The sequence below is a fragment of the Cavia porcellus genome, unplaced genomic scaffold, assembly GCF_034190915.1.
Source record: "Cavia porcellus strain 051 isolate PalLab524CR breed Dunkin Hartley unplaced genomic scaffold, mCavPor4.1 scaffold_29, whole genome shotgun sequence".
Classification (NCBI taxonomy): Eukaryota; Metazoa; Chordata; class Mammalia; order Rodentia; family Caviidae; genus Cavia; species Cavia porcellus.
Genome location: NW_026947512.1, coordinates 13,942,019 through 13,967,633, shown reverse-complemented (window position 1 = coordinate 13,967,633; position 25,615 = coordinate 13,942,019). Strand labels below are relative to the sequence as shown.

Below are 25,615 nucleotides of genomic sequence, written 5' to 3'. Positions count from 1 at the left end.
AGACAGATCCCATATGGAACAAGGCCATAGAAGTGAGGCTGACAAAGCCCTTTGGAACTCACATCTCACTACCACGTGCTCCATATGGACTTGGAGCTACCAGATTTAATGCTTGACCTGCTCAGCTATGGTCTCACTTTGTTCCAATTCATTTCTGCTTTCTGTTCCTCCCTTTTGAAACGGGAATGTTTAACTTGTCCCATTCGACCTTAGTATGAAGTAACATATTTCTGAATTTCACCATTCACAACTGAGGAGACTGCCTTGGACTCTGAACAATGCTGTCAAGTCTCGGAGAAGGGCATTATCATTTTTTATTTACATAGAGGAATTATACTAGGCAAAGGTATGATTAAAGATTCCTGGGTCAAAAACCATTCAAAAACTGTCCCTAAACCTTGTTAGGAAACCTGAGGTGGTCTGCTCTGTTAGCTTCTATGCATTCAATGGAGAAAATAAAAATGCTGGCCACTTAGTACCGTTGTGCTTCCCTAACCATTGTTTTTTGGGCCGGAGGCCAATATCTAAGAGCAACTTTATGCTTAAACTCAGTGTGTTAGCTCCCCCTGCTGGCCCAGTCTGAATTCCTTGCAAATCTTGAATTTTAAAATCCCATGTTTGGAGAAGACTATCAAAATGTGCTCACCTACACTAGTATCTTCTTTTTGACAACTCCTGTGATTATGCATGCTCATTTCTGGGAGCAGACGGCTCGCCTGGCTGTGGAGGCTGTGATTTAGCACCCTCTGAAGACAACAGTGACCACAGCACTGCTTACCAAGCGCTTCTCTGGTAATTGGGGTTTGGGCTGAACTTTGACATTTAGGAGGGTGGGGTTAAAAGGTAGGAGCCCTATCTTTCTTTCCAATCAAAAAACTTTATTCTAACTTGGCGTCTAGCTTTCTTATGAGATACAGTATTAAAACCATGTGGCTATGCCATTTTTCCCCAAATATTTTGCGCTGTCACTAGTTTGAGAGAAAACAAGTTGTTTTGGTCTTCCTGGGAGCATTTTGATCACAATCGGCACTCCGTTCTTCTTTTATGAAAAACCAGGAGTCTGAGTTTCAAACTGTCTTGATTTCATTTTTGTTTCCAGACAAACACCACCTTATTTTCAACTTCGAGAAATAATTTAAGTCCATCTGCTTTGTGCTAACAAGGTAAGTGTCCTGGGTTTCTTTAAAAAGGGAAATGTTTCCAGAAACTTCTTTTGCGAGGATGAATGTTCTCCTTGAAGAGTGCATTCTTTAAGAATGAATGTCAGTCTCTTCCAGAGCCTCTTGGTTAGAGTTGAGTCATCGGAGTAGTGGGGAGATCTCCCCCAACTCACCTCCCAAGCTAAGGAAATTGTAAGAAAACCAAGTTGCAAAGGTGTCAGTGAGAATAGCAAGCAAAGGACTTTCAGTGATTCTGGTTTCACCTCTCATTTCAGTTTATGAATGAAATAGGAATGCCAGGCGTTGGGAAACCCAACATATTATACAACCATTGTGCTAAGAAATACTGTAACGAAGTTAGAGCCAGTAGGGTAATGATAAAGAAACACTAATGAATCATATTCTAAACTAAAAGAAATTCTGACTGATTATATGGTCTGCAGATACCCACAGGTCTTTCTGACCTAAAAGACATTGGACCTCTTCAGTTAAGTATCGGTGGTTAGGTGTGGGATGGTCGGTTAGGTATGGGATGGGGTTTTCCTGTTGGACAATGGTCTAGCTCAGTAGATCAGGACTCCTTGATGCAAAAAGACTAGACAAAAGCAATCTTTATGAAAGTACTTTATGTTTTGTCGCAAAAAGTTTTATTTTTCGAAGAGCTTACACCCATCTCCTACTTTCCCAACCCTTCAAGTCTCCAGTATTCTCTCCCACTTTTGAATCCATGTTTTTGTTTTGTTTGGCACCCCTTATTTGATTTTTAAATTGAAAAATAAAAATCCTTTAGAGCCTTAAATGAAAAAGTAAAAAAAATTAATTTTTCATTTTGTGTATATGTCGAAGACATGAGAAGTGAGAAATTTTGGTCAAAGTTATCTGCTTATTTGGAGCCAGCACAGCAGGACTCTCAGAACGCTCAATTTCTGGTTTGCTTACAAGCTGTCTTTATTGACTTAAAGCATATTATAATAAGGTTACTCTCATTCAAAAACTCACGGGCTATCAATATGAAATTTTTTTTTTGTCTTTTTCCTTTTTATTGGTACCGGGGATCAAACTCACGACTGCCTGCTTTCAAGGCAGGCGCTTATGCCGCTGAGCTAAACCCCCAGCCCCTTATCAATATGAATTTTAAAAGGTACAAATTCCCAATGTATTTCTACTGCCGGTACAGTACCTAACCATTTTCTATAAGTCAAGGTGTTTCTCCCCAGGCCCCTTTCATCCAACATCCTACTGTAAATAGGGCCAAAGAGAGTCTACAAGCATTTGTACCTAGGGGAGGCTGCTGTTATAGGACTTAGCATCTGTGTCTTTTGCATGTCAGCCTGTTTCCATGCAGCAGCACCCTTAAGGGATATCACTGGTGTTTATTTGTTTGTTTGTTCTTTCCTTCTAGGATTTTATTATGTTTGTTCGGTAGCTAAGTCTTAATCACCTTGGTTCAGTACCTGCACTTAGAGCTAGCCAGGGCATTCCTACGGCATGAATTTATTTACTACCAGCCCATTCCCTTCTGCACATACCTCACTTCGCCAGTGTGATTACCCATTTCTTTTGTGTCATTCAAAGACAGAGCACAGCAGAGCCCTGCCAAATCTAAGGTTTCAGCTCGTGGCCTAAAACAAGCTTTTTGTTGTTGTTTCTGTTTGTTTGGTTGTTTGTTTGTTGGAAGAGGCCATATATATTTCCAGTTAGAAGGTCCTACTTTAGACCTCCTACATCTCAACCCAAAAGAGACCACAGGTATTTTTGCCTTTGTGTTTCCAAACTTGCTGATGAAGTTATCTGTGTGAGCTGTTTTTCAAGGGAGAATGGAGGGGAAATCAGGGAAGTACAGAATAAACACAGAGTGTTTTGTGCCGCGTTCTTTGGTATAAATAACACATTGTTTAATACTCACACAATCGTTTAACATGTAAACTATCTTTATACTTCAAATAATACATCTAAAACCATTTTAGTAGTTTTCTCAGGGTCATATGACTACTCAGGAGCAGAAACAAAGTAGAGTCCAATTCTGCTGACAACAGAGCCCATTTGTTTTATAAAATATGTTTAACTCATTTTACTTTGCTTGTGAAGATATAATATTTGCCAAAAAGAAATCTAGCTATATGAAGCCAATGTGAGTTTTTAATTGCATTTATCATACTGGTATCTGCTTTGGTGAACTAAGGCAGCAAATATTTATTGAGCTTCCTATACCAGCTCAAAAGGAAAGCCTCAAAAGGAAATACAAGTTAAAAAGAAAAGAGTATAAATTTTATGACAAATGTTGCAGTAGACAGGAATGGAGACCTCTTACAAAATGCAAGACAGTCAGTAATTCTGGAACAGGCAAGCCTCTTGTATTATCACTTTAAGCCCATGAGTCTGCCTTGGAACCAGTGGACTCTAAAAAATCTGAAGTTCTTTGCTCCCTGTAGTCAATAAAGACATGCTGCTTCTATGCCCAGGACTTATCTGATTAGGAGGCAAGTTGCAAAGCCAGAGGGACAAACTCCAAAATGTGCAGTGGTGAACCTGAGCAAGGGGAAGGGAAAGGCTTAGTGACAGCAGTCACCGGGAATTTCAGGCTCTTCAATTATGATGATTGAGGATGATATTTTTCACATTTGCTGGTGCAGGAAGCTCAATAAATATTTTCTGCTTTGGCTCTCCAAAGCAGATACCAGTATGATAAATGCAATTAAAAACTCACATTGGCTTTGTATAGCTAGATTTCTTTTTGGCAAATATTATATCTTCACAAGCAAAGTAAAATCAGTTAAACACATTTTATAAAACAAATACATTGAGAGAAACTGTTGTTGGTATGTTTTCTGTATCCACCAAGAAGGTTACAGGGAAAACAACACTTATGAATAAGTCCAGTCAACATATCAAAAGCCTTAGCACGATGTAAATTCAATTTACTGGAATTAAATGTGTATCTCCTCAGATCAGCCAAATGCTATACTGGGCTATATAGAAGCCCAAATTAAAAATTTAGAAAATGGATGTTAATTCCCATGACATATACATCCTCCAATGTCTCTTGATACTGCATAAGCATCATTATTTCCCTTTGACCTCATAATGGACTCCAGAATGTCCCATGTGACTTTTTTTGAGACTGTTATGATCAGTTTTGTCTCCATGCAAGGTAAAGAACCCTACCCCTTTTCTGCATGTAATACCCTTACTGTACTGCAGTACGTGGCCACGGTCACTTATTCTTTAAGACTCTAGATGTCTTTAATAAAAACAAGCATTTCTACTGACTGCAATGCCTAGAATTCAGAGAGGCAACATGGTAGCTACTGAAGGGATCTGTCCCTAAGAGCTGAAAATATGGGCTACACTATAAAATAACAGTAAGTAAATTAATCTGAGCTCTTACTGTGTAGCAATTATGTTTCTAAAGTTCTTCCAACATATAGCAATCATTTAGTCTTCACAATTCTAGTTTTACTATTATTATCATTATTGTTGTTGTTGTTGTTATTGTGTTCTTTTACTGGCAAGAAAAGTAAGGCACAGAAAAGATAAAACGTGAGTCTAAAATCACACTGCTAATAGGTCACAAACCCTGTACTTAAATCAAAACAGTCTGATTTCAAAGCCTGCAATTTTTAGCAAAAATGTGATTCAACCTCCACTTAAAAGTGAAAGAAGAGTGTTGCTAGCCCTACCTAAGCCAGCTCCTGTGTCCCAGGCTCTGTTCCAGCTTTGCTATATAAAGAGCCTTCCTCCCACAGAGCATCCCATGGCCAAGAGAGTCGCAGTGATTGGAGCTGGGGTGAGCGGCCTGTCTGCCATCAAATGCTGCTTGGACGAGGACCTGGAGCCCACCTGCTTTGAGAGAAGCGATGACTTCGGGGGACTATGGAAGTTTACTGTGCGTGCCTCACCTGTGCCCCTCTGCGTCAGTTGTAATCTGGACAATTGCTCTGTTTCTGCTCAGTCAGGTGGCTTTGGCCTTCCTTGGGGACCCTGTAAGGGAGTGGCTCACAGTGGCCACACAAACGTGTGCATGGTACAGTGCTGTGCACTATGCAGATGCAGTCTCATAAGTGGGGAGCCATGAGAAGGGGCAGGGTATGGCCAGGATATGAGAAGATAAAGAATTTAAGTCTGAAAGACAAACACAGTGCTGAAAATTTATGATGATTTCTGGACCATGGATTTAATAAAACAAAACAGCAGAGTGTCATATCATGCACTGAATAGCACTGGTGAATATGCAGTAGCTTACACCAGGGAAAGAGATTCCACATAGTCAGAATAAAAAGACCCCAAGAACTGGCCAATCCTTCTTAAGTAGACTATGAAGCTAGGGCATATTTCTGATGTCCAGGTCAGCCATAAAATGACTTGAACATCAGAAAGTGGATCAGGAACTGGTTAAAATCCACCTACCCCTGGCCAGGATTGATCCTTTCTAGGAGCAGCAAGGTATTCACTGGGAGTGGATGGACTCACCCAGTGATGGGTAAGAAGGTGTCAGAAGATGGAATCCAGGCAGGCAAAGTATCAGCTGCTTCAGGCGGAAATAGAAGAGCAGTGTCCATTTGACTTGTGTGAACGATGGAAACTTTCAGGGAAAAGAAGACACTTGCTGGATCTTGGGTGGATAACAGAGAAAACAAAATAAGCAAATTTATGTAGGCAAGGAATGGCCAAAACCTGAGGATTACAATCTTGGGGGAGAAGAATGGAGAGAGAAATCTCTTCCTGGTATACTATGAGCAGCCTTCTCAGGCAGCAAATGATGATATGCATAGAAACCACTGTCTGGGTTTGTGTAGCTGCTACTACAGGTAAATCTACAGTTGTTCTAATATTTTTTCCTATCCTAACATATAAATTAACCTTAGAAAACAATACTGAGTTAAAAATAAGAAGATAAAAATGAAATGTAGTAACAATACCTACAGCTCAGGACTATTACAATCTCAGTATAATCTTTTCCAGTATTCTGAATACTATTTCAAAAAAATGACACTATTCCTCTCCACTTATTCAGTACGTACTGTTATATCCTTCTGCCCGGACACAGAGGTACACAACACAGACACGAACTCTGACCTCCTCACAATCTAGGGGGGAATGAAATCAGTAAGAGACAAATGTGATCAGTGTGATCACCTCATTTCATCTGTTTCTTTTGGTTTAAGAAAGATACTGTATTTGATTATCTCAATCCCACTAATGATTTCTCATCATTATACTATGGGGACCTAGTATAGGTTTTCTGGAAGTCTTTAAAATGACAAGTAGAACTCTAATAGCCAGTGGAGAAACCTTCCCGCTGGGGTGACACTGGACAGCAAAATCTCTGTTCACTTGCTCCTGTCTCCTACATTATGTGCCACTAACTACGGTTTCACCACAGGAAGATTCCAAAGATGGAATGACCAAGGTCTACAAGTCATTAGTATTAAATGTCTGCAAGGAAATGACAAGTTATAGTGACTTCCCTTTCCATGAAGATTATCCCAATTTCATGAGCCATGGGAAATTTTGGAACTATCTCCAAGAATTTGCTGAGCACTTTGGCCTCCTTAAATACATTAAATTCAAGGTAAGATGCTTTAGGTTCTTAAAGGTTCAGAAGGGAAGGCTGCCCATTCGGCAGTCTAACAGAAATGAGGTGTTTATGTGAACCCCTTGATTTTTTCTCTCTATAAACAAAAGAGTTAATAAAGTCCCCTCATTCCTTCTGCTCTTCATGTTGTACCCAAATGAATCATTAAAATGCTCAGTTTCCTGGTTCCTCCTTAAGTGCTAAACTTTCACTGAAGATGAAATTTAGGAATTTTTTCTAAGAACTAAGGAATTTTGTTCGTGAAGCCAATGAGAAATAACTAGAAGTCTGAACTGGTAAACATTATAATTCAGCAAATCTCATTTTCCTAAGTTTTTTAAATACATCAAATATTATAACTAAGCAGTTTTATATGTCTTTTTAGTTTTATGTGTCTATAGGAATATGTTTTGTTCTGTGATGCTTTTCTGTTTCTCCCTCTACTATAGAAAGATAGAAATACATGTTAGGACTCATGCATGTGTAGAACCTATAAACAGTTCACAAGAACTGATCTTATGACACATGAACAAATACTTTGAAGGTAAAAAAGGCACTACAGTACCCAGTGCTGATCGCAGAGCGTCACGATGTGAAATCCAGCAATACTATTATTTGTTGTTCAGAGTGATTTTAGTGTGCTTTGGTTTGTTTAATCTCAACGTAAATGTAGATATGGATAAATGCATGTATGTTTAAGAGTATAAGATTGATAACCATACTACTAAGTTTTTATTAGATAGTTGAACAGAACTATTTGCAATCTCGCTGTTTGAGTTCCCATTTATATGTTCCACTTTTGTATCTTGAACAACTATTTGTAAGAGGATAATATGTAAACATCAAGTGATTTATTACTGTTTTATTTTTTTCTTTGAAAGTATGTATTATTTCTACTCATTTTCTGTTTTGTCTTTCTTTAGAATTTAAAAAAACAAATATTGTAACTCATTTCCTTCTCAGAAGGAACGTAAAGTGATCCTTTCTTCTTTTCTATGGAAATGAGTCTGATGTCTTGAGTTCGGGTTCATATATTACTGCCTTTGAGAGTTTGCACAAGTTCCTTATCTTTTCTTGGAACAGATAATATTTATAGACCTCCTAACACAGGACATGGTATATATAAAGTAACAGGTACAGATACCATGTCAGGCATTACATAAGGTTCAAAGATTTTAGCAGGAAGTGAGCCTCTATTTTGGTGTTTTGTTGTTATTGCTGTTGTTCTTTTGGGTTTGGTTTCATTTGAGACAGGAGCTTACTGTATAGCCCCAGAGGGCCTCACTTACTGTATAGCCCAGAGTGACTCCTGTTACAGCCTCCCAAGTGTGGGGTTCCAACTGTGCACTGCTGTACCTGATCATTGTTCACCCTTTACTTGTAGACTACTGTGTGCAGTGTGACACAATGTCCAGACTTCTCTGAAACTGGACGGTGGGATGTTGTCACAGAGACTGAAGGCAAACAGGCCAGAGCTGTCTTTGATGCTGTCATGATTTGCACTGGACATTACATGAATCCTCATTTACCTTTGGAGTCCTACCCGGGTGAGTCACTCCTATCTGAGACCTACCTGCTCTTCTGGGAGATTGTAAAGCAAAGTTTATTGATTTGTAATTGAAATACTTCCTCATGATTATAGACAACTTTGTATTCACTCTCAAGGATATTGTCTATAAAATTACACTGACCCATAGAGAGCACTATATAGGTTTCAGATCTTACCTATTTATTTATATTAATCTTATTGCTTAAGCTTTATCTATCATGTCTAACTCAAGTTCAGTGATCAAGTAAAGCACAAAGCTATCAAATCTGTGATAGAAAAAATAAAAGAGGTTTTGATTTTGGGAACTGAATTACAAATTCATTGAATTGGGACCAACAAGTAAGTGAAGAACTTGGAGAATATATAAAAGATTAATACAGCTTTAAAAGTTATACATGTAAAGGAGCATATTTGTCCTTCAAAATATTCACTACAATAATAATCCATTACTCCTCTTAGATTGTAGCCATCCAAAAGAAAGTGTTTTAGAATTCCCTTTTGTGAATAGTTCAACTCCAACAGCAAATTTTATTTAATATACTCTCGCCAGGCATGGTGACACACTCCTGTAATCCCAGAACTTGGAGGCTGAGGCAGGAAAATCGTTTGCAAATTTGAGACCAGCCTGGGCTACAAAGCTGAAGGCCAGCCTAAACTGCATAGCAAAACCCTGTCTCAAAAAGATTTTAAAAAATCATAATAACAATAGACTCACCACTGGCAAAATCAATTTTTGAGGTCAAAATTGATTATTTGAAGAGTTGAAATCTCTTCAGATTCAGCTGTAGAAAATACAATTAGTCAAATGAAGATTACTGAAATGTAGCAAAGCTGCCCCTCACTTGTTACTTACTAATGGCCCTGAAGACACTTTTTAAATGAAGTTTTGAAATTTATTTGAAAGATGGAAGGGTTTTACAAGGAAAGTTAAGAAGAATAAAACTTGCAGACTTTTGCAGAAAAAATGAAATATAAACCATATAAAATGAATAATACCTTATTGGGGACTTCTGGGAGAACATGGCAGATAGATAACAGCAGCTACAGAGGCTCTCTGAGATAGCCAGCTTAGAATACAGAAATGGTGTGGTGTGAGGAGTCCTAAGTAAGGAGAGATATACTTTGCCGACCCAGGAACGAACTAAGCTGAGAGAAACCAATTGGAAATGCAATCCCGGTGCTATAACCAGAACAGATAAAATCTCAGCCCCGAAGCTGGAACCCACACCTCTGGAAATCACGATTTGAGTTTCCTGCTGGCACTGCTGCATCTGAATCAGGACAGCAGGGAGAGAGACGCACAAAAGCTCTGAGAGCAGGAATCAGCGAATGGAGTTGAGAGCGGGACTGGCAGGGAGCCCTGCATCAACCTGAGGGAAGTGAGAGGGACAGGGACCCTTCCATAGACTAGGAGGCTCCAATAGAGGACATTCTGGGACCGGGCAGACTAGCTGGAACAGGATGCTGCAGTGATTCCCCTCTCAAGCAGGATTGGAGGGGAGCACTTGGCCTGAACAATGCCATGGACTAAGACCCAGTAGGCTAGCCAAAACCAGGTCCCAGAGCCTGGTTGTGCACCCTCACAGTGAAGCCTTCAGTAGGTTGACCTGAAGGGACGGGCCAGCAGAGACTACCCAGGCCTGTGTCTCCCTAGTACACTGCAGTGGGTGGGAACACCTAGCTGGTATGATTCAAACAAACTGTAATCGACAAAGAAAGAAACTGGGCCTCCTATATACACTTGTATGGAAGGGACAAAAAGTATGGGAAGAGGGAGCAACAAGAAAGGGTCCTCAGTCCCCAATCCTGAGAACACTGATCCAAGAAAGGTAAATGCAAAGGAGAATGAGGACAGAAAACATGCAATATCAGACATGGCAACAATAGACATAAAGCAATATCTCCAGAGCCTCATAGATGAGTTCAAAAGTGAAGTATTTAACGAAGTAAAGCAAGATATAAGTACAATAGTTAGAGAAATGCTAAGCACCACCCAAGAAAAAACAGATGGTGGAATGGAAGAACAGAAAAAAAGGGGAGAATTGTTTGATGGAGAAAATAGAGAAAACATAGAATATGTGAAGCAGGTTCAAAGAGATTACCAGGAAACTAAAAACTCTATTGAAATCTGGCATAACAGCTTGAAAGAAACTAAGGACAGACTATCTGAACTAGAGGACAGATTTGTAATGTGGGAGCATGAAATGAAAAACTTCTTAAAAATAACAAGGAAACAAACAGCAATAATACAAAGGCTAGAAGATGATAAGAGGATCTATAACTTAAGAATTAAAAATGTAAAAGAAGAAGCAGGGACACAAACAAATGGACTACAAAGGCTATTCACAGAAATAATCCAGGAGAAATTCCCTAATTTAGCAAAAGGTAAAGATACTCAGATGTATGAGGCATACAGGACCACAGCCACCTACAACCCAAACAGAGGTATACCCAGGCATATAATAATCAAAATTCCAGAAATCCAACATAAGAACAGAATATTAAAAGCCTTCAGAGACAAGAAACAGATCACTTACAAGGGAACACCCAGCAGAATTACAGCAGATTTCTCGGCACAAACCATCAAATCATGAAGAGCATGGGGGGAAATAATTCAAGCTTTGAAAGATAATAACCTCCAGCCAAGATTGATATATCCTGCACAACTGTCCCTAGAAATTGATGGAAAAACAAGGTGATTCCAGGATAAAGAGGAACTAGGGGAATTTGCAACCACCAATTCAACTCTACAGAGAATACTGCAGGATATTCTAAAAAACAAAAATACCAAGATTCCAGAAACAGTGGCAAAGAGGCCACAATGAATGGAGCAGAAAGCAAAATGAAGAAGACAAACTGACAACTGATGACAGAAAAAGAGCTCAACAGAAATGAGGCAGAGAAGGTTGGATGGTAGGAACAGCTATTTTGGAGAAAACAAGACATCATAATAGCTAGTACTGATTTAATATCATCTTGTTTTGAAGTCCCATCAAACTTTTGTTCTTCTGTCTCCATCGGTTTTAACATGTTGTATCTTACTGGATTTTATTATATGTGATAACATAAATAAAAACTTTTATAGGCAAGGAGATTATACAGAAACCACTGTTCATTTTCTGCTAGTTGATTCTAAATACCCTGTAATACTGTCATTATCTTGAATGGTTTTACATTGTCTTGATATGTTTGATACTACAGTATATGAAGTTATACTCAAAGATTTCAAGGAAAGAGACACTATGGTAACTACTTTTATGTCAGGATATCTTGTGGTGAAACACTATTTTGCTTAAATGGCTATGTTTTGACCTGCGCTGTTTTGTTGTTATGCCCTCTTTTATCTCAGTCTCCTTTGTTTTATTTACTTTTTTATTTTTATCTTTTTAATTAAGGGAAAAATAAGTAAAAAAATAGCAGGATATATTATAGTAACCCACTTTGATTTCCTATTAACTTTATTTGAAACCCTGTATTGCTCTCACCATCTTTGACTGATTTTCCTCTATTCTGTTTTGCTTGATAGTACCAAGCTCAAAGTATAGGCAACAATTGTGAAGACAATAAGATTCATTATGACGCCCATTCTGGTTGACTATTATCTTCTTTTGAAGTCCTGTAATGTCTCCAATGTTTTGGTTTTATTGGCTTTGTTCTTTACTGTTTTGTTCAATTTTGTTATAACTGATGATATAGGCAATTCTTTTTAAGATATCAAGAGGCATTATGGTAACCATTGTTGATCACATTGTATTTTGTTTTTACATTATGTATTATGTCCATCCTTTTGATTTGACTGACTCTGTTCTGTTATGTCACATTTGGTTTTATTCTCTTCAAAAAAAAGAAATAAGAACTGTGGGAGTAATAAAATCCAAAATGTATAATTGTCATTGTACAAAGGAGAGGAAAAGAAAGTGCTCTAAAGGATATAACTGCATGTATATTTAAGCATATAAGATAGATAACCATATTACTGAGTTTTGTTGGGTCATTGAACTGTTTGCGTCTCACTGCCTGAATGTCCACTTTATATGCTTTAATTTTGTAACTTGAACAACTATTTCTAAGATGACAATATGTAATCTATTAACTAGTAATTTCCTACTGTTTATTTTTTCTGAAATTCTGTGTAACTTGTACCCTTTTTCTGTTTTTTTTTTCTTTTTCTCCTTAAATAAAATTTTAAACAATAATACCTTATTCAAAAATGTGTTTAAGAATCAGGTAAGAATTTAATTAATAATTTTGCCATACTGCAAATGATCATTGAGCTTCATGTTTGCTGCTGGCCTGGGGATTAAAGGAACATGTAACTCCACCTCTGCTGAAGTCTCATTGTCTGTTCAGATACCATGTTGTACAAAATCCCTGAAAGCTGGCATCGGATTGGCTCCCTCCCATATGACCATCATTTGATTGACATAGATGCGCATCTCACACCATCACCAGTGGAATACGGTCTGTTGCCAGCGTAGCCACCATCCCTTGCATGCAGTTCACTCATAGCTATTCAAGCATGGGTCCAAACCCAGTTCCCATAGATGCCAAGAGGAAAATTCTCAGAGTGGTTTTCTTGAAACTGCTCATACCTGGGTCCAAGGAAATGGAACAGAAAATGTCACAGCATTTTAAAAATTCTTCATTAATAATCATACAATTTCCAACTCCTAAGCACTTCCTTCCCAACCATCTTAGACCTTCAAAGTGCATAAGAAGCTAGGGATCATAGAATTACTCTCCACACACATTCTTCTCAAACTCTGCATAATTGGTTAGCACCTTAATTAGAATGTGGTAGTTGTTGTTCAGTTTCTGGTTTTGGGGACCTGAGCAGGTGTATAAATTAATACTAGAGGAACAGATTTAATATTAAATACATACAGGATTTTCAAGGTAGGCTTTCAATAGCCACCTGAACAGTCAGGGTGGAAAGATGCACAAGGGTCATTGGCACACTGGAGAGCCAGAGAAGCCAATCAAAATCAAAGGCCTGGAACTCACTGCAGAGCCCCAAGTAAGCTGGGAATGGAAAGCTGAAGGTTCTGAGTTGGAAAGCTGAAGAGCCTGTTCTGGAAACCAGGAGACAGATGTCCAAAGCCAGTGATTAACCTTGGGCTCCTCTGAAGAAGCAAGAGTAAAACTCCCTTCTTCTTTTTCCTTTTAATTTCATCCAAGCTACAGCATACTGGTTAGTGCCACCCACACTAGGGTGGGTCTTCCCTCTTCAATAAATCAATCATCTGGACATATGGAGAGCTATGCTAACCTAACCCATGATGCTCTCTGCCCATGCCAACTTCTATCTACAGCTTTCTGCTTAGAATTCAGTAGTAGCAATGCTCTTGAAATGCTCAGAATAAGCTCATCCAGATGACAGGAACTCAGAAAAGAGGGACAGACAGAAACCTCAGACACAAGAAGGCAACTTGAAAGAAGAAGCCCACCAGATTAATTGTAATGTCAAGGGTGTGTGTAGAGAAAAAAGCAGAATGGCCTCTGGATCCCAGCACCACTCACAGCTCAGATCTGGTAATACAGTCATCTTGGGGGAAATCTAACCTGCTGAAGGAAGAAGCCAAGTACAGCAACAGCAACCAGGTGTCCAGCCTTGTGGTCACCACTCAGTGCCCACTTATACTATTCTGCTTCTAACAGGAGATGAAGCTTAGCAAGCAAGTCACTGGCAAGAGAGGCCTCCTCAGATGAGAGCACTCTGGAAGGCATATTCCAGAGAATCATTCAGCATGTGATGTCTGAGTTAGGATCTATGAGCCCTAGAGACAGGAAAAAACAAGGACTTTGGACTAGACTTTCAGTGATCCCTGGGAAAATGAGTTGCAGAGTTATACAGTGTGGCCAGTATGATCCAGAACATAACCAAGTCATGATGGCATTGCAGGAAGATACACACTAACTAAGGAGATCTCCACACCACAACAAATTTTTTTCTTACCCTGACTGATCTTCATTCAACACTCAGCACTGAAACATGAGAAAATGAGGCAACAAAGTACCTCCCCAAAACTCTGCACTCTCTGAAAGCCAATCTCATGGCCACTGAAGGGTAGGAAGATACAGGCAAGAAAAAAGAAAGCTCAAAGATGTTTAAAATATTCGAAAAAAATGAAAGAAGAAGAAATAAATAAGCAAATGGGAAAGATATTAAGTGAGCTTAAAGAGGATGTAAATGCACAGATAAACAATTTAATAAAATATCCAACAAGCTTGAAAAAGGTATAACATGTTAACTGAATTAAAGACAATGCAGGATAGGAATAAGCACTTTTGTAAAGAATTAAAGATTAAGAAAAGGAATTAAGCATAAATCCTGGATATGAAAAATTCAGTTGAAAGTAGGGGCCACAGGAATAATTAATCTAAGGAGAGTTTCAAAACTTGAAGACAAGGTTAATTCAGTCGATCAAGTGTTCTGTGATACATAAAAAACAACCTACCTGGTCCTTGAACCCATTTTGATTTGATTTTTCTACAGGGTTGCATTAAATCTGTATCTCGACTACTGCATCTCAGGAGCCTCACACACTTGTTCTATGTCCTGCCACTAATGTCAGGGCCACCATACAGGGACACCATATTTTGGGTACTTCCCATTTACACAGACCCTAACGCTACATACTGGGGAAGGGGGAAGCTTAGCTTTCAATACTTCTCCCTGTCTGATCTTTTCCTCCCCTCCAGGAATCCGTAAGTTTAAAGGGCAGATCCTGCACAGCCAAGAGTACAGGACCCCAGAAGCCTTTCAGGGCAAACGTGTCTTGGTGATTGGCCTCGGGAACACTGGAGGAGACATCGCAGTGGAACTCAGTCGAATAGCAGCTCAGGTACAGCCCTCTGAATCAGAGCCTCGGCTCCCGTCCCTGTGTGTGGTGGCCAGGGACAGAGTCAAGGCTCTAGAACACATTGGCCAATTGCCAAATGATGCTGACGTAGGGTAAGTGAAAAATGATCATGACAATGCCTCAAAGCCATGCTTAGTCTGTTTTGAACCTTGTAAGAGACCACACTTTACACAGTCAAACTATCTCCAAAAGAGGGTAGGGAATACTTTGTGAATGCCAGGCCACACGGCATTTTCAGGTGTGCTCCTGAATAAGACAAGTTGCTACACCCAGGCACTTATCATTCTTTTTTTCCTGTCCTTTGTAACTGTAGTAAGAACTTCATTTAAAAAAAAAGAAAGGAGAAGTTGTTTTCCAAACGTCCCCAAGTTTTCTATAAGAAATCAGATCTGTATGTACCTTGTTTCTTGTCACTTTGCCAAAAATGTGTATATAATGTTCAGAAAGTCCATACTTAAGATTCACAATTTAAATATCTGTCTCATATTAGCATACATCATATCATCACAGCTCTAGAAAAATAGATTCATAATTAACACAGATAAAATTGTTTTTTCAAACCCTTACTTTAAATTCTATGTTATTCACATTTAAAAATTTGCAGGTCAATACACATACCTACAAATACTGTAATTCTATTTATGTAATCCCATAAAGAAAATACTTAATACATAGACATATATATATATATGTATATGTAAAGTATTTTTCCAAACAATGGCAGTAATAGGAATACATATGCATGCATAGATCTGTAGACAAATTTACAAATATGCTCTGTTACTAAAAGACCAGAATGTGATAGGAGCATCTGAGACCTATCAAAGAAAAAAACAACAAGTGACATACAAGAATTTATCCTTCTTCTCTTGTTTCTTAGGTGCTTCTTAGCACTAGAACTGGCACCTGGATTTTCAGCCGCTCCTCAGATGGAGGCTACCCTCACATCATGGTAGCAACAACAAGATGCAATAACCTGATTGTGCAAGTTCTACCTTCATGTTTAGTAAGATGGATTCATCAAAGGAAGCTGAATAAAACACTTAACCATGAGAATTATGGATTAAGTATTAAGAAGGGGTACTTGTTTTCTTTATTTTATGGAAAATCCATTGATTTTTCATGTTATTTGTGTATATTAATGAGGTTTGGTGTGATAATTCCCATGTGCATTTGCAGCAGAAACAGATCCAATCGAGCTTGCATTTTTCTCTCCACCCTGCACATCTTTCCTGACTGCCAGTAGTTGCTATTCTAATTTTAGCTTCCACATATGAAAGAAAAATGTGCTTTGCTTGCCTTTCTGTGTCTGGCTTATTGTATTTAACATAATGTCATCCAGTTTCCTCCATTTTGCAACAAATTACAGGATTCCACTCTTCTTTACACCTAAATATTATGTTGTGTATGCGTATCACATTTTTTCATCTATTTGATTGTATATCAATATTATTCAACTTAACAATCGAAATTTCTGAAATAATATATTTTAATATAACTTTGTATACATTTGCATATTGCAAAAGAAAACTCAATGTGTGATTTTTATTATATTCTTTACCCAAATATTCTTTGGTAAAATTTATTTCAGCTGGGTGTCGTGGTGCATGCCCATAAGCCCATTAGGGAGGCTGAGAGAGGAAAATCATTGTGAGTTCAAGATCAGCCTGAGCTATGAAGTGAGCTCATGACCACCCTGAACTGCATAGGGTGACCCTGCCCCAAAAAGACCAAAAGAAAAAAAAAACAGAAATTTCAACTTTAAATGCCAATACATATTTTGACATGTAAATTTTATAGAGACAGTATGTCTAATGTGATCTGGTAAAATGATAAAAATAGTTATCAATATAAATAGATTCCATTTTTTAAATTTTATTCAAAGGTTTTCTTGTTAATTTTCTCTTTATCTAATGTCATTCTGGCAAACTGAGATGACATGAAACCTTAATCATGAAATGCTTTGGTGCACACTCTGATCTTGACACTTAAGGAAAAGCATTGCTTCAGAAACTAATTCCAAGAAAGGCATAATTGGAAAATGGGGAAAAAGGGGGTTTTCATTTTCTAAATGATTTCTCCTGGAAGCAGGGAAACAAAACACGCTATAGAACAGAAATTCAGGTAAGCAACTTTGAATTGGACTTTAGGCAATTCACTTTACTGACTTGCTGGGTAATTTCCCCTCCATTAACTGAATAAAACATTTGCTGAAGTAACTTCTACATATAACTGCAGTGAATTTTCTTTCTCTGTGTTAAAGGAAAACAGAAAAATTTATTGTGAATGATGAGCTGCCAACCTGCATTCTGTGTGGGACAATCACTGTGAAAACCAGCGTGAAAGAGTTTACAGAGACCTCTGCTGTCTTTGAAGATGGGACAGTGGAAGCAGACATCGATTCTGTCATCTTCGCCACGGGATATACATTTTCTTTTCCCTTTCTTGAAGAACCTCTCAAAAGTCTTTGCACAAAGAAGATGGCCCTGTACAAGCAGGTGTTTCCCCCAAACCTGGAAAAAACAACCTTAGCGATCATTGGCCTGATCGGCCTTACTGGGTCCATCTTAGCAGGCACAGAGCTCCAAGCACGGTGGGCCACAAGAGTCTTCAAAGGTAACTGACTCCAGGGAGAGCTTGGCCTGAGCAGCTGCATCTTAAAATGAGTGCCATGCCATTTAGCTGCAGTAAGACAGATGGGAGTTAAGGTAAAATAAACCATTAGGGAAAATTCAATGAGCAGTCAAGTATATGTGTGTATATTATAATGTGTGCAAATATCACTCCAGCTGACTCAGCAGAAGAAAGCATCTTGACTATGAAGGTCCAATAAATGGTGGCAACACAGGGTAATCAAATTTCTTAGACTGAATGTATCAGAAACCTCAAGAGCCTGCTCTAGCCCAATCTATTCACTCCTAATTCTTTCCATTTATTACTATTAGTAGAATTTTATTTCTTTTCAGTGATATTGGAATAATGCATACTATGAATCAAATTGAGATCATAAAAGATAATAACCTTTAAGAAATGAATATAAGGGGCTGGAGATTTAGCTCAGCGGCATAAGCGCCTGCCTTGTAAGCAGGCAGTCGTGAGTTCGATCCCTGGTACCGATTAAAAGGAAAAAGACAAAAAAAAAAGAAATGAACATAAAAACATTTTAGACACTGTACACTATGTACTTTTTCTTTATATCTATGTACCTATACATTAGATATTATATATATATATATAGATAGATAGATAGATAGATATACACACACACACATACACACACACACACTGGCCATATATACTCTCTATATGTACATTCTATTTTCTGTGCATATATATACTATATACTATATATTCTCTTGATCTCTCTCATTTGTCATATATATAATATATAGAGAAAGAGAATCTCTCTCTCTATATATATATATATATAAATATATATATCTGTGTACATATAATATATCATATAGGGGAGTAAGAGGGAGAAAAAGAGAAGGAGAGAGAAAAGTGTGACAGCAGATGGGCAGGGACAGACCAGCAGCTGCTGGAGCAGGTGCTGATGTCCAGGGCATGTGCCTCAGGCTGAGTGCTGACCCCTAGGGCCACCTCTCTAACACTTTGGCAATAAAATTCTATTGCTAAGTGCATAGGTAAGGGAATTTCACCTCCAGAAAATTACCTGTGCATTCCAATTCCACTCTAAATTTTCTTCTGAGGTACCCAGTCGAAGGGCAGAAATGAGAAACACTGTGGCTTTAGTGTTGTTTCTAACTTTCCTCGTAGGACTCTGTAGGATCCCACCTTCACAGAAACTGATGGCTGAGTTTATCAAGACGGAACAGCTCATTCAAAGGTATGGAATACCGCTCACTACAGGGAGAACTTTCTCACACCCCCTGTTACCAAAGGCCAAAGAAGCGAGGATTCTCAGTATAAAAGGCATTCCTAGGGAAGTGGTATGGAAGTAAGAAATAACTACGTTGAGCCTGAGTATAGTTTAGTCCTAATTTTGCCACCAGTTAGATACGTGGATTTAGACACATGATAGGAGACCCCAGACTTTCTCAGTGGAACACTAGCCTGCCTCCTACGGATGACAGTCCTGCCTTCACATGCCCCCAGAAGTCCGTTCTACTCTTCCACTTCTGAGAGTGATCTTCGTATTTCCTAGGACCTCATCTCCCTTGCTCCTGAGCCACGGTGAGACCTCATCCTAGCTCTCAGGTCTGTTTATTCTCATTCCCACCTGACCTCATCCAGGCATGGGGCTCTAATACCATCACACACTTGTGGCTCCCAAACTTATGTCCCTTACTAAATCCTTCCAAAGCTCCAGACTTCTATTCCAACCCTCTCTAGATTGCTCTGATCAGATGTTTAATAAGTAGCTCAATCTTTTTTTCCATACTGGGGATTGAATTCATGACTTCGCACTTGCCAGTCAGGCACTGTGCTGCTGAGCTATATCCCTGGTGGTATCCCAGATTTAATAACGTGTAAATATGAATTTTTCTTTTCTTTTTTCTTTTATCTTTTCTTTTTTTTAAAATAAGGTCTTGTTATATAGCTCAGGCTAGCTCCTTTACACCTCTCATAATACCTAGGACCACCTGATATTTGGCTGAGCTTTTTCAAAGTCTGTTGTTTCCCCCATTAAAGTGCAAATTCTGACAACAAGAACAAGCTTGTCTTGTTCACTGTCCAATCTCTAGTACTGAGAACGTCTGGAATGTTTTGCTTATTTATTTGTCTATTTAATTTCTTCATTTAAACATGTTTATTCAACATAATTAAGAAATAAAATATTTAAGGTATATAATCTGATGAGATATGTATACTCTGTGAAATGATTATTATAATCAAGCCAAGTAATATATGGGTTACCTCACATGCTTAAAAATTATCGATTTGCTCTACTGAAATTATCCAAGTCATAATTACACAAGTCAAAAATACTGCTTCAAATGTGCTCAGCATCTCCCCCAGGATATATTAAAACAGTTAAGTGAATACCACCCAAAAATATTTCTTGATACCACTCCACATAAATGCTTTTTGAAAATAAAAGCTTATCAGTGCCATTTACACTACTTTATAACCTGTTGTCCTGGTTACTCTTTTCATTGCGGAGAGGAGACAAAATATCCAAACCCTGAAGTTAAAGAAGGACAGGTTTATTTCTGGCTCACAGTTGGTGGAGGTTTCGATCCGTGTTGGCTGGCTCCAAGCAGAGTGGCCTGGCACAAGGACTTTGCAGAGGAAAAACAGTCCATGGCAGAACGTAGAAGAGGCAACAAAAAAGCAGCAGCAAAGTAGGATCACATTTCCTTTTTATCCCATCCAGCCCACAAGTCTTGTGGTAGTGCCATCCATACCCAGGGTGGGTCTCCCTACAACCTACATGCAAACCTATGCAAAACCAGCGGACTAATTAATTCCAGTATCACATGCCCTAGATCTAGCCATCTCCAAAAACCCCTACCCATGAGCACATGAGTACTTGAAGGAACATCTAGATACCAGCCATAACACCTGCTGTTTCACAAATGAAGTGTAGTAGACACCTTTTCACCTCAATAAATGCATGTCAACATCATGATCTCTTAATGATCTGACCCATGATTCTTTATTTCTACCCTCGTTACCTTCTCTTAAACCCCTCTCTTTTCTCTTCATTCCCTGCCTCTTGTCTTATAATAGTCTACCTTCTACTTTCACGTAATCTTTTTAGATCTACAAGTTAGGAAAAATTTGTGATACTTGTCTTTCTTACTCTGGTTTATTTCATTCAATATGATGATATCCAGTTCCATTCATTTGCTGCAAATGACATCATTTTGTTCTTTACAACTAAATAATATTCCATTGTGTACATATACCATATTTTCTTCAGTCATCTGCTGACAGAAACCTAGGTTAACTCTATAAATTGGCTATTGTGGGTTGTGCTGCAAGAAACACGGGTATGCTAGAATCCCTATAGTATGCTGATTCAGTGCCTTTGAGTATATACCAAGAAATAGTACAGCTGAGTCATAGTAGCTACACTAATTTACATTCTCATCGGCCAAGTAAAATCGTTATTTTTCCCTACAACCTTACCAGCCCTTACTGTTCTTTGTATTCTTGAAGTTGGCCATTATGACTGGAACCAGATGGAACAAGAGTGTATTTTTCATTTGCATTTCTTTAATGGTTAAAGATGTTGAGTACTTTTTCATACATGTATTGGCCATTTGTACGTTTTTAAAGAAAGGTCTGTTCAATTCATTTACCCATTTATAAATGGGCTATTTGATTTTTGGTGGTGTTTTTGAGTTTGTTATACAATCTAAATATTAATCCTCTGTCAGAAAACTAACCGGTAAAAATCTTCTCCCATTATTGAGGCTATCACTCTTGCGTCTCTTGCTGTGCTTTGGTGTCTCTCGACTTTCAATTTGATGTGCTCTCGTGTGTGATTCTTACTATAAGTACTTCCTGTGCTATTAGAATCTTATTGAGGAAGTCTTTGCTATGCCTGTGGTTTCAAGAATTTTCCCTGTGTTTGTTTGGTGTTTTGTTTTGTTTTGTTTTGTTTTTAGCAATTTCAAAGTTTCAGGCTTTTTACCTAGATCTTTGGTTCATTTTGACCTGATTTTTTCTACAAAGAAAACACAGAGATTTAGTTGTTATTTTCTATATCTGGCTATCAAGTTTTCTCAGCAGTTTGTTTTCTGTGGTAGTTGTTGTTGGGGTTTTTGTTGGGTTGTTTATTTATGAGATAGAGTCTTGCTATGTGGTTCAGCTGGCCTTGAACTCACTATATAGCCATGGCTGGCCTGGAGCTCATGGAGATCCTTATGCCTCAACCTCCGAGTTCTGGGATTACAAGCCTGCTCCACTATGCCTGGCCACAGCGCTATCCATTAAAAAACTGTCTTCTAACTGGATGCCTGTAATTGTGTGTTTGTTTCTGTATCCTTTCTTTTGTTTCATTGGCTGATCTATTTTTGTGCCAATATAATTCTGCCTTTGTAGTATGATTTGAAGTCGGCTATTCTGATGCCTCTACCCTGGTTCTTTTCATATAGGATTGTTTTGACTATACCAAGCATTTGTGTTTCTATGGAAATTTCAGGATTTTTTTTTCTAGTTCTGTGGCATACAGTATTGAAATTTTGATGGAAATTATACTGAATGAAGATTGCCTTTGGTAATATGATCATTTTAACAAAATTAATTCTGCAGATCCCATGAAATTGGAAAGTGTATCTTCTATTTTTTTCTACGTCTTTCTTCAGTATTTTGTAATTTTCATTGTTGATTTCTTTCTTCTTTTGGTTTATGTTGATTCCTAAGTATTTTATGTTTTTGAAGGTATTGTAAACAGTAATTTTTTTCTAATTTCACTCTCAGCTACACTATTATTGGTGTATTGAAAAATTATTGATTTTTAAATGTTATTTCAATATCCTGTTGTTTATCTATTTATTTAATAAATGACATTGCAGCATAATGAAAATTTTCTAACAACAGGTATACAGATGACTCATGGTTTTTCATAAACTGTGCTCATTATCTGTTCCAGGTTCAATCACAGTGATCAAAAAATTCTGTCTCAGCATACTGTTAACATCAGTTTCAAAATGCAGATGACTGCATGCTCAGTGCTTCTGATCCTGTTCACTCCTCACAACTTCTGTATTTGGGCTGATCAGGTTGAATCCTCATATCAGATTTGAAAACTGAAAACTTCTCTGCCAATCACCTCCTTTTACCAGCTCTTTTCACAAATTATTCTCACATATACCCTCTTTTTTCTTTCCAACATAAAAACACATTCCCAAATATAATGTGGTTGTGCAAATCAAGTAATAAAATGGTGGGCAAGGGTGGGCCTTGTAACTTGAGAACTGCAGGGCAGAGAGTGATTGATGACAGCCACCCGTTTTCTTTCCTCGCAGGGGTGTGATTAAAGACACCAGTCAAGACAAACTCAACTACATCTGCTACATGGATGAGCTGGCTGCATGCATTGGTGCAAAGCCCAACGTCCCACTTCTGTTCCTCAAGGACCCCAGACTGGCCTGGGAAGTTTTCTTCGGACCCTGTACCCCCTACCAGTACCGCCTAGTGGGCCCTGGGAAATGGGATGGAGCCAGAAATGCCATCCTGACCCAGTGGGACAGGACTATGAAACCTTTAAAAACTCGAATTGTTGCTGATTCCTCCCAGAGTACCTCCATGTCACATTATTTTAAAATTTGGGGGGCACCTATCCTATTTGCCTCTCTTCTACTTATCTGTCAGTCTTCACTTTCTAAATTCATGAGATGAAATACAAGATAGAATTTCACCTTACTCAGTGCTGCTGTTGGGATGGTCCCCAGAATTCCTATGTTGGAAGTTGTCTCCAGTGTGGCAGGGCTGGGGGTGGTGGCTGAGAGGAGGGTGTAGTGAGGTTTGGGGTCATGTGCCTCCACACAATGAACTGATGAGTGCTATGCTCCCACAACTGGATTTCTGCTCGAGAGTGCAGGTTGTTAAAAGCGAGGCTGCCCCTTGTCCTCTTTCTCGGGCAGTGGTTTGCCCTTCATCTTTCTACTACATAATGACACAGCGTGAATCTCTCACCAGCAGCTGCCTCCACGCCCTAGGACTTCCCAGTCTCCAGAGCTGTGACCCAAATGAGTTTGTTTTCTCTGAAATGATCCATCCAAGGTATTCTGTTATATCAACAAAAAAAAAAATGAACTAAAGCACCTACTGGTATTTGATGAGAATAAATCTGACTGGTTACAAGTGTTGTTCTAAGTCATAGTAATTCTATCTCCAAATATCTGTGCATCACTCCTCTTCTTTCCACCATAATATTCATAATCCAAGGGCCAGGGATTTAGCTCAGTGGCAAAAGCACTTTGCCTGGCACATGTGAGGTCGTGAGTTTGATCCCCGGTACCAAACAAAACAAAAAAATCCAAGTTCAGGTCCAGTCATTTTTATCAGAATTATTGTATGGTCTTTTTCCTTCTCAGCACTTTCTTATATCCCTTCCCAATGGATATGATACCCTGCTACCTAAGTAGCTTTTTTTTCAAATAAAAATATAACCATTGTTCCCTTCACAGTCATGGGAATAAGATGGCGCTCAAATTAGGTAATTTCTGGAAATTTTAATATAGTTTATTTGAAGAAAAATAATTACTAGAGAGAGAAAAAAACATATAGAGAGGGCCACCCAACAAGAAAAATTACTTTCAGAAGAATAATAAAGTCTGCACATGATGACCCCAAAGGTAGAAATATGGGGAAATAAATTGTCTATCATTACAGTCCTCCCTCCCTCTCATCCCTTAACATTAAGTGCCTCCGTGTGGCCAAATTCAACCAAAAACCAGAGGCACATTGCCAATTGATGCTGTCCATGGAGATCAGTCTCCTAGGTTAACATGTTCTGCGTAACCATCCCTGGATATCTGAAGCACAGCTGATCAACCCTGAATGATGGCCGCACTTCATGTATTTCTGTGGTGTTGTTCTTTTCTCACTATCTGTCAGCAGTTAATTTTATGAATAAATGACAACCCTTGGGTCAATAATTAGAACTGTAAAAACACAGCAATTGGGAGCTGAGTATAGTGGTTAAGATCACTAACTCTGCAATGACACCTGCATTAGGATGTTACATAACATTGCCGGTGAAGCGTAGGCCAGGCTACCCAGTCTGTCTAAGCCTCAGTGTCTTCATCTGGAAAACAGTGGCAGTAATGGCTCCGGTCTTAAAATACGCATTAAGTGAGACAATACAGGGGATTTGGTACACAGCAAATTAACTGCTAACAGCTGCAAAGTTGAAAAGCATTTTCCATTCTCTGAATTAAACGATTTAAAAACTGCCACCCAGCCCTGTTCTCTGCTGTGTAATCAGGAGGCAGGGCTTTTTCTCTCCATGATTCCTCATGGCAGTACTTTCCAGCTAGTATCACTTCCCCAACCGCAGAAAGCAGTAGGTAAACATTAGCAAAGGCAGAATTGTTCTCAAGTGTTAGAAATGTCTGTTCTTGTATAACTAGTTAATGTATCTAGGTTTTCACTGACAACAATTTCCAGGTACAAGGGGCATCTATTTTGAGTTCTTCAAACCCAACTAAAGATTATAGAAATAAGATTACAATATAGATATAAACTGTCTAGATACAGGTTCTTGAGGAAAAGAGTAGAACAGAGATGCCATTATTATTTCACTGTAACTTAGATCGATAGTGTACTAATTTTTTTAGTTATACATTTTCACATCAGAAGTCAGACCCAAAAGCTAGGCAAGGCAGCACACACCTGTGATACCAGGTACTCAGGAGCTTGAGTCAGGAGGCTCACAAACACCAACCCGAGAAACTCAGCAAAACTCTGTTTCAAAATACAACATAAAAGGCTGGAATGGAGCTCAGGAGTAGAGTGCTTGACTAACACGCACCAGGCCCTGGATTCT

At 38.6% G+C, this 25,615-nt stretch overlaps 1 protein-coding gene and 1 long non-coding RNA gene across 6 annotated transcripts in view; one reads left to right on the top strand and one right to left on the bottom strand.

The window, feature by feature from the left end:
• Window positions 1-283: 283 nt before the first annotated feature.
• On the top strand, window positions 284-23,928 carry LOC100735675 (dimethylaniline monooxygenase [N-oxide-forming] 4-like). Of its 5 annotated transcripts, none has more exons than XM_063240226.1 (10): window positions 284-346; window positions 1,100-1,163; window positions 4,907-5,046; window positions 6,544-6,732; window positions 8,120-8,282; window positions 14,987-15,129; window positions 16,028-16,227; window positions 17,411-17,763; window positions 18,928-18,997; window positions 23,091-23,928. In XM_063240226.1, the coding sequence occupies exons 3-10, from the start codon at window positions 4,915-4,917 to the stop codon at window positions 23,461-23,463; spliced, it is 1,623 nt and encodes a 540-aa protein (XP_063096296.1). In that variant the 5' UTR covers window positions 284-346; window positions 1,100-1,163; window positions 4,907-4,914; the 3' UTR covers window positions 23,464-23,928. The 5 variants fall into 5 exon arrangements, 4 of the variants coding, with proteins under 4 accessions (XP_063096296.1, XP_013013524.1, XP_023422948.1 ...); XM_013158070.3 differs by lacking the exon at window positions 284-346 and adding an exon at window positions 453-792; XR_010044566.1 differs by lacking the exon at window positions 284-346 and adding an exon at window positions 19,316-19,368 and having other exon boundaries at window positions 859-1,163; window positions 17,411-17,645; window positions 23,091-23,226.
• LOC134474022 (uncharacterized) overlaps window positions 5,649-25,615 on the bottom strand; it is a 90,672-nt gene continuing 70,705 nt past the window's right edge. Inside the window, exon 6 of the long non-coding RNA XR_010044567.1 lies at window positions 5,649-5,772. This is a non-coding gene — a long non-coding RNA (uncharacterized LOC134474022). The remainder of the gene's footprint in view (window positions 5,773-25,615) is intronic.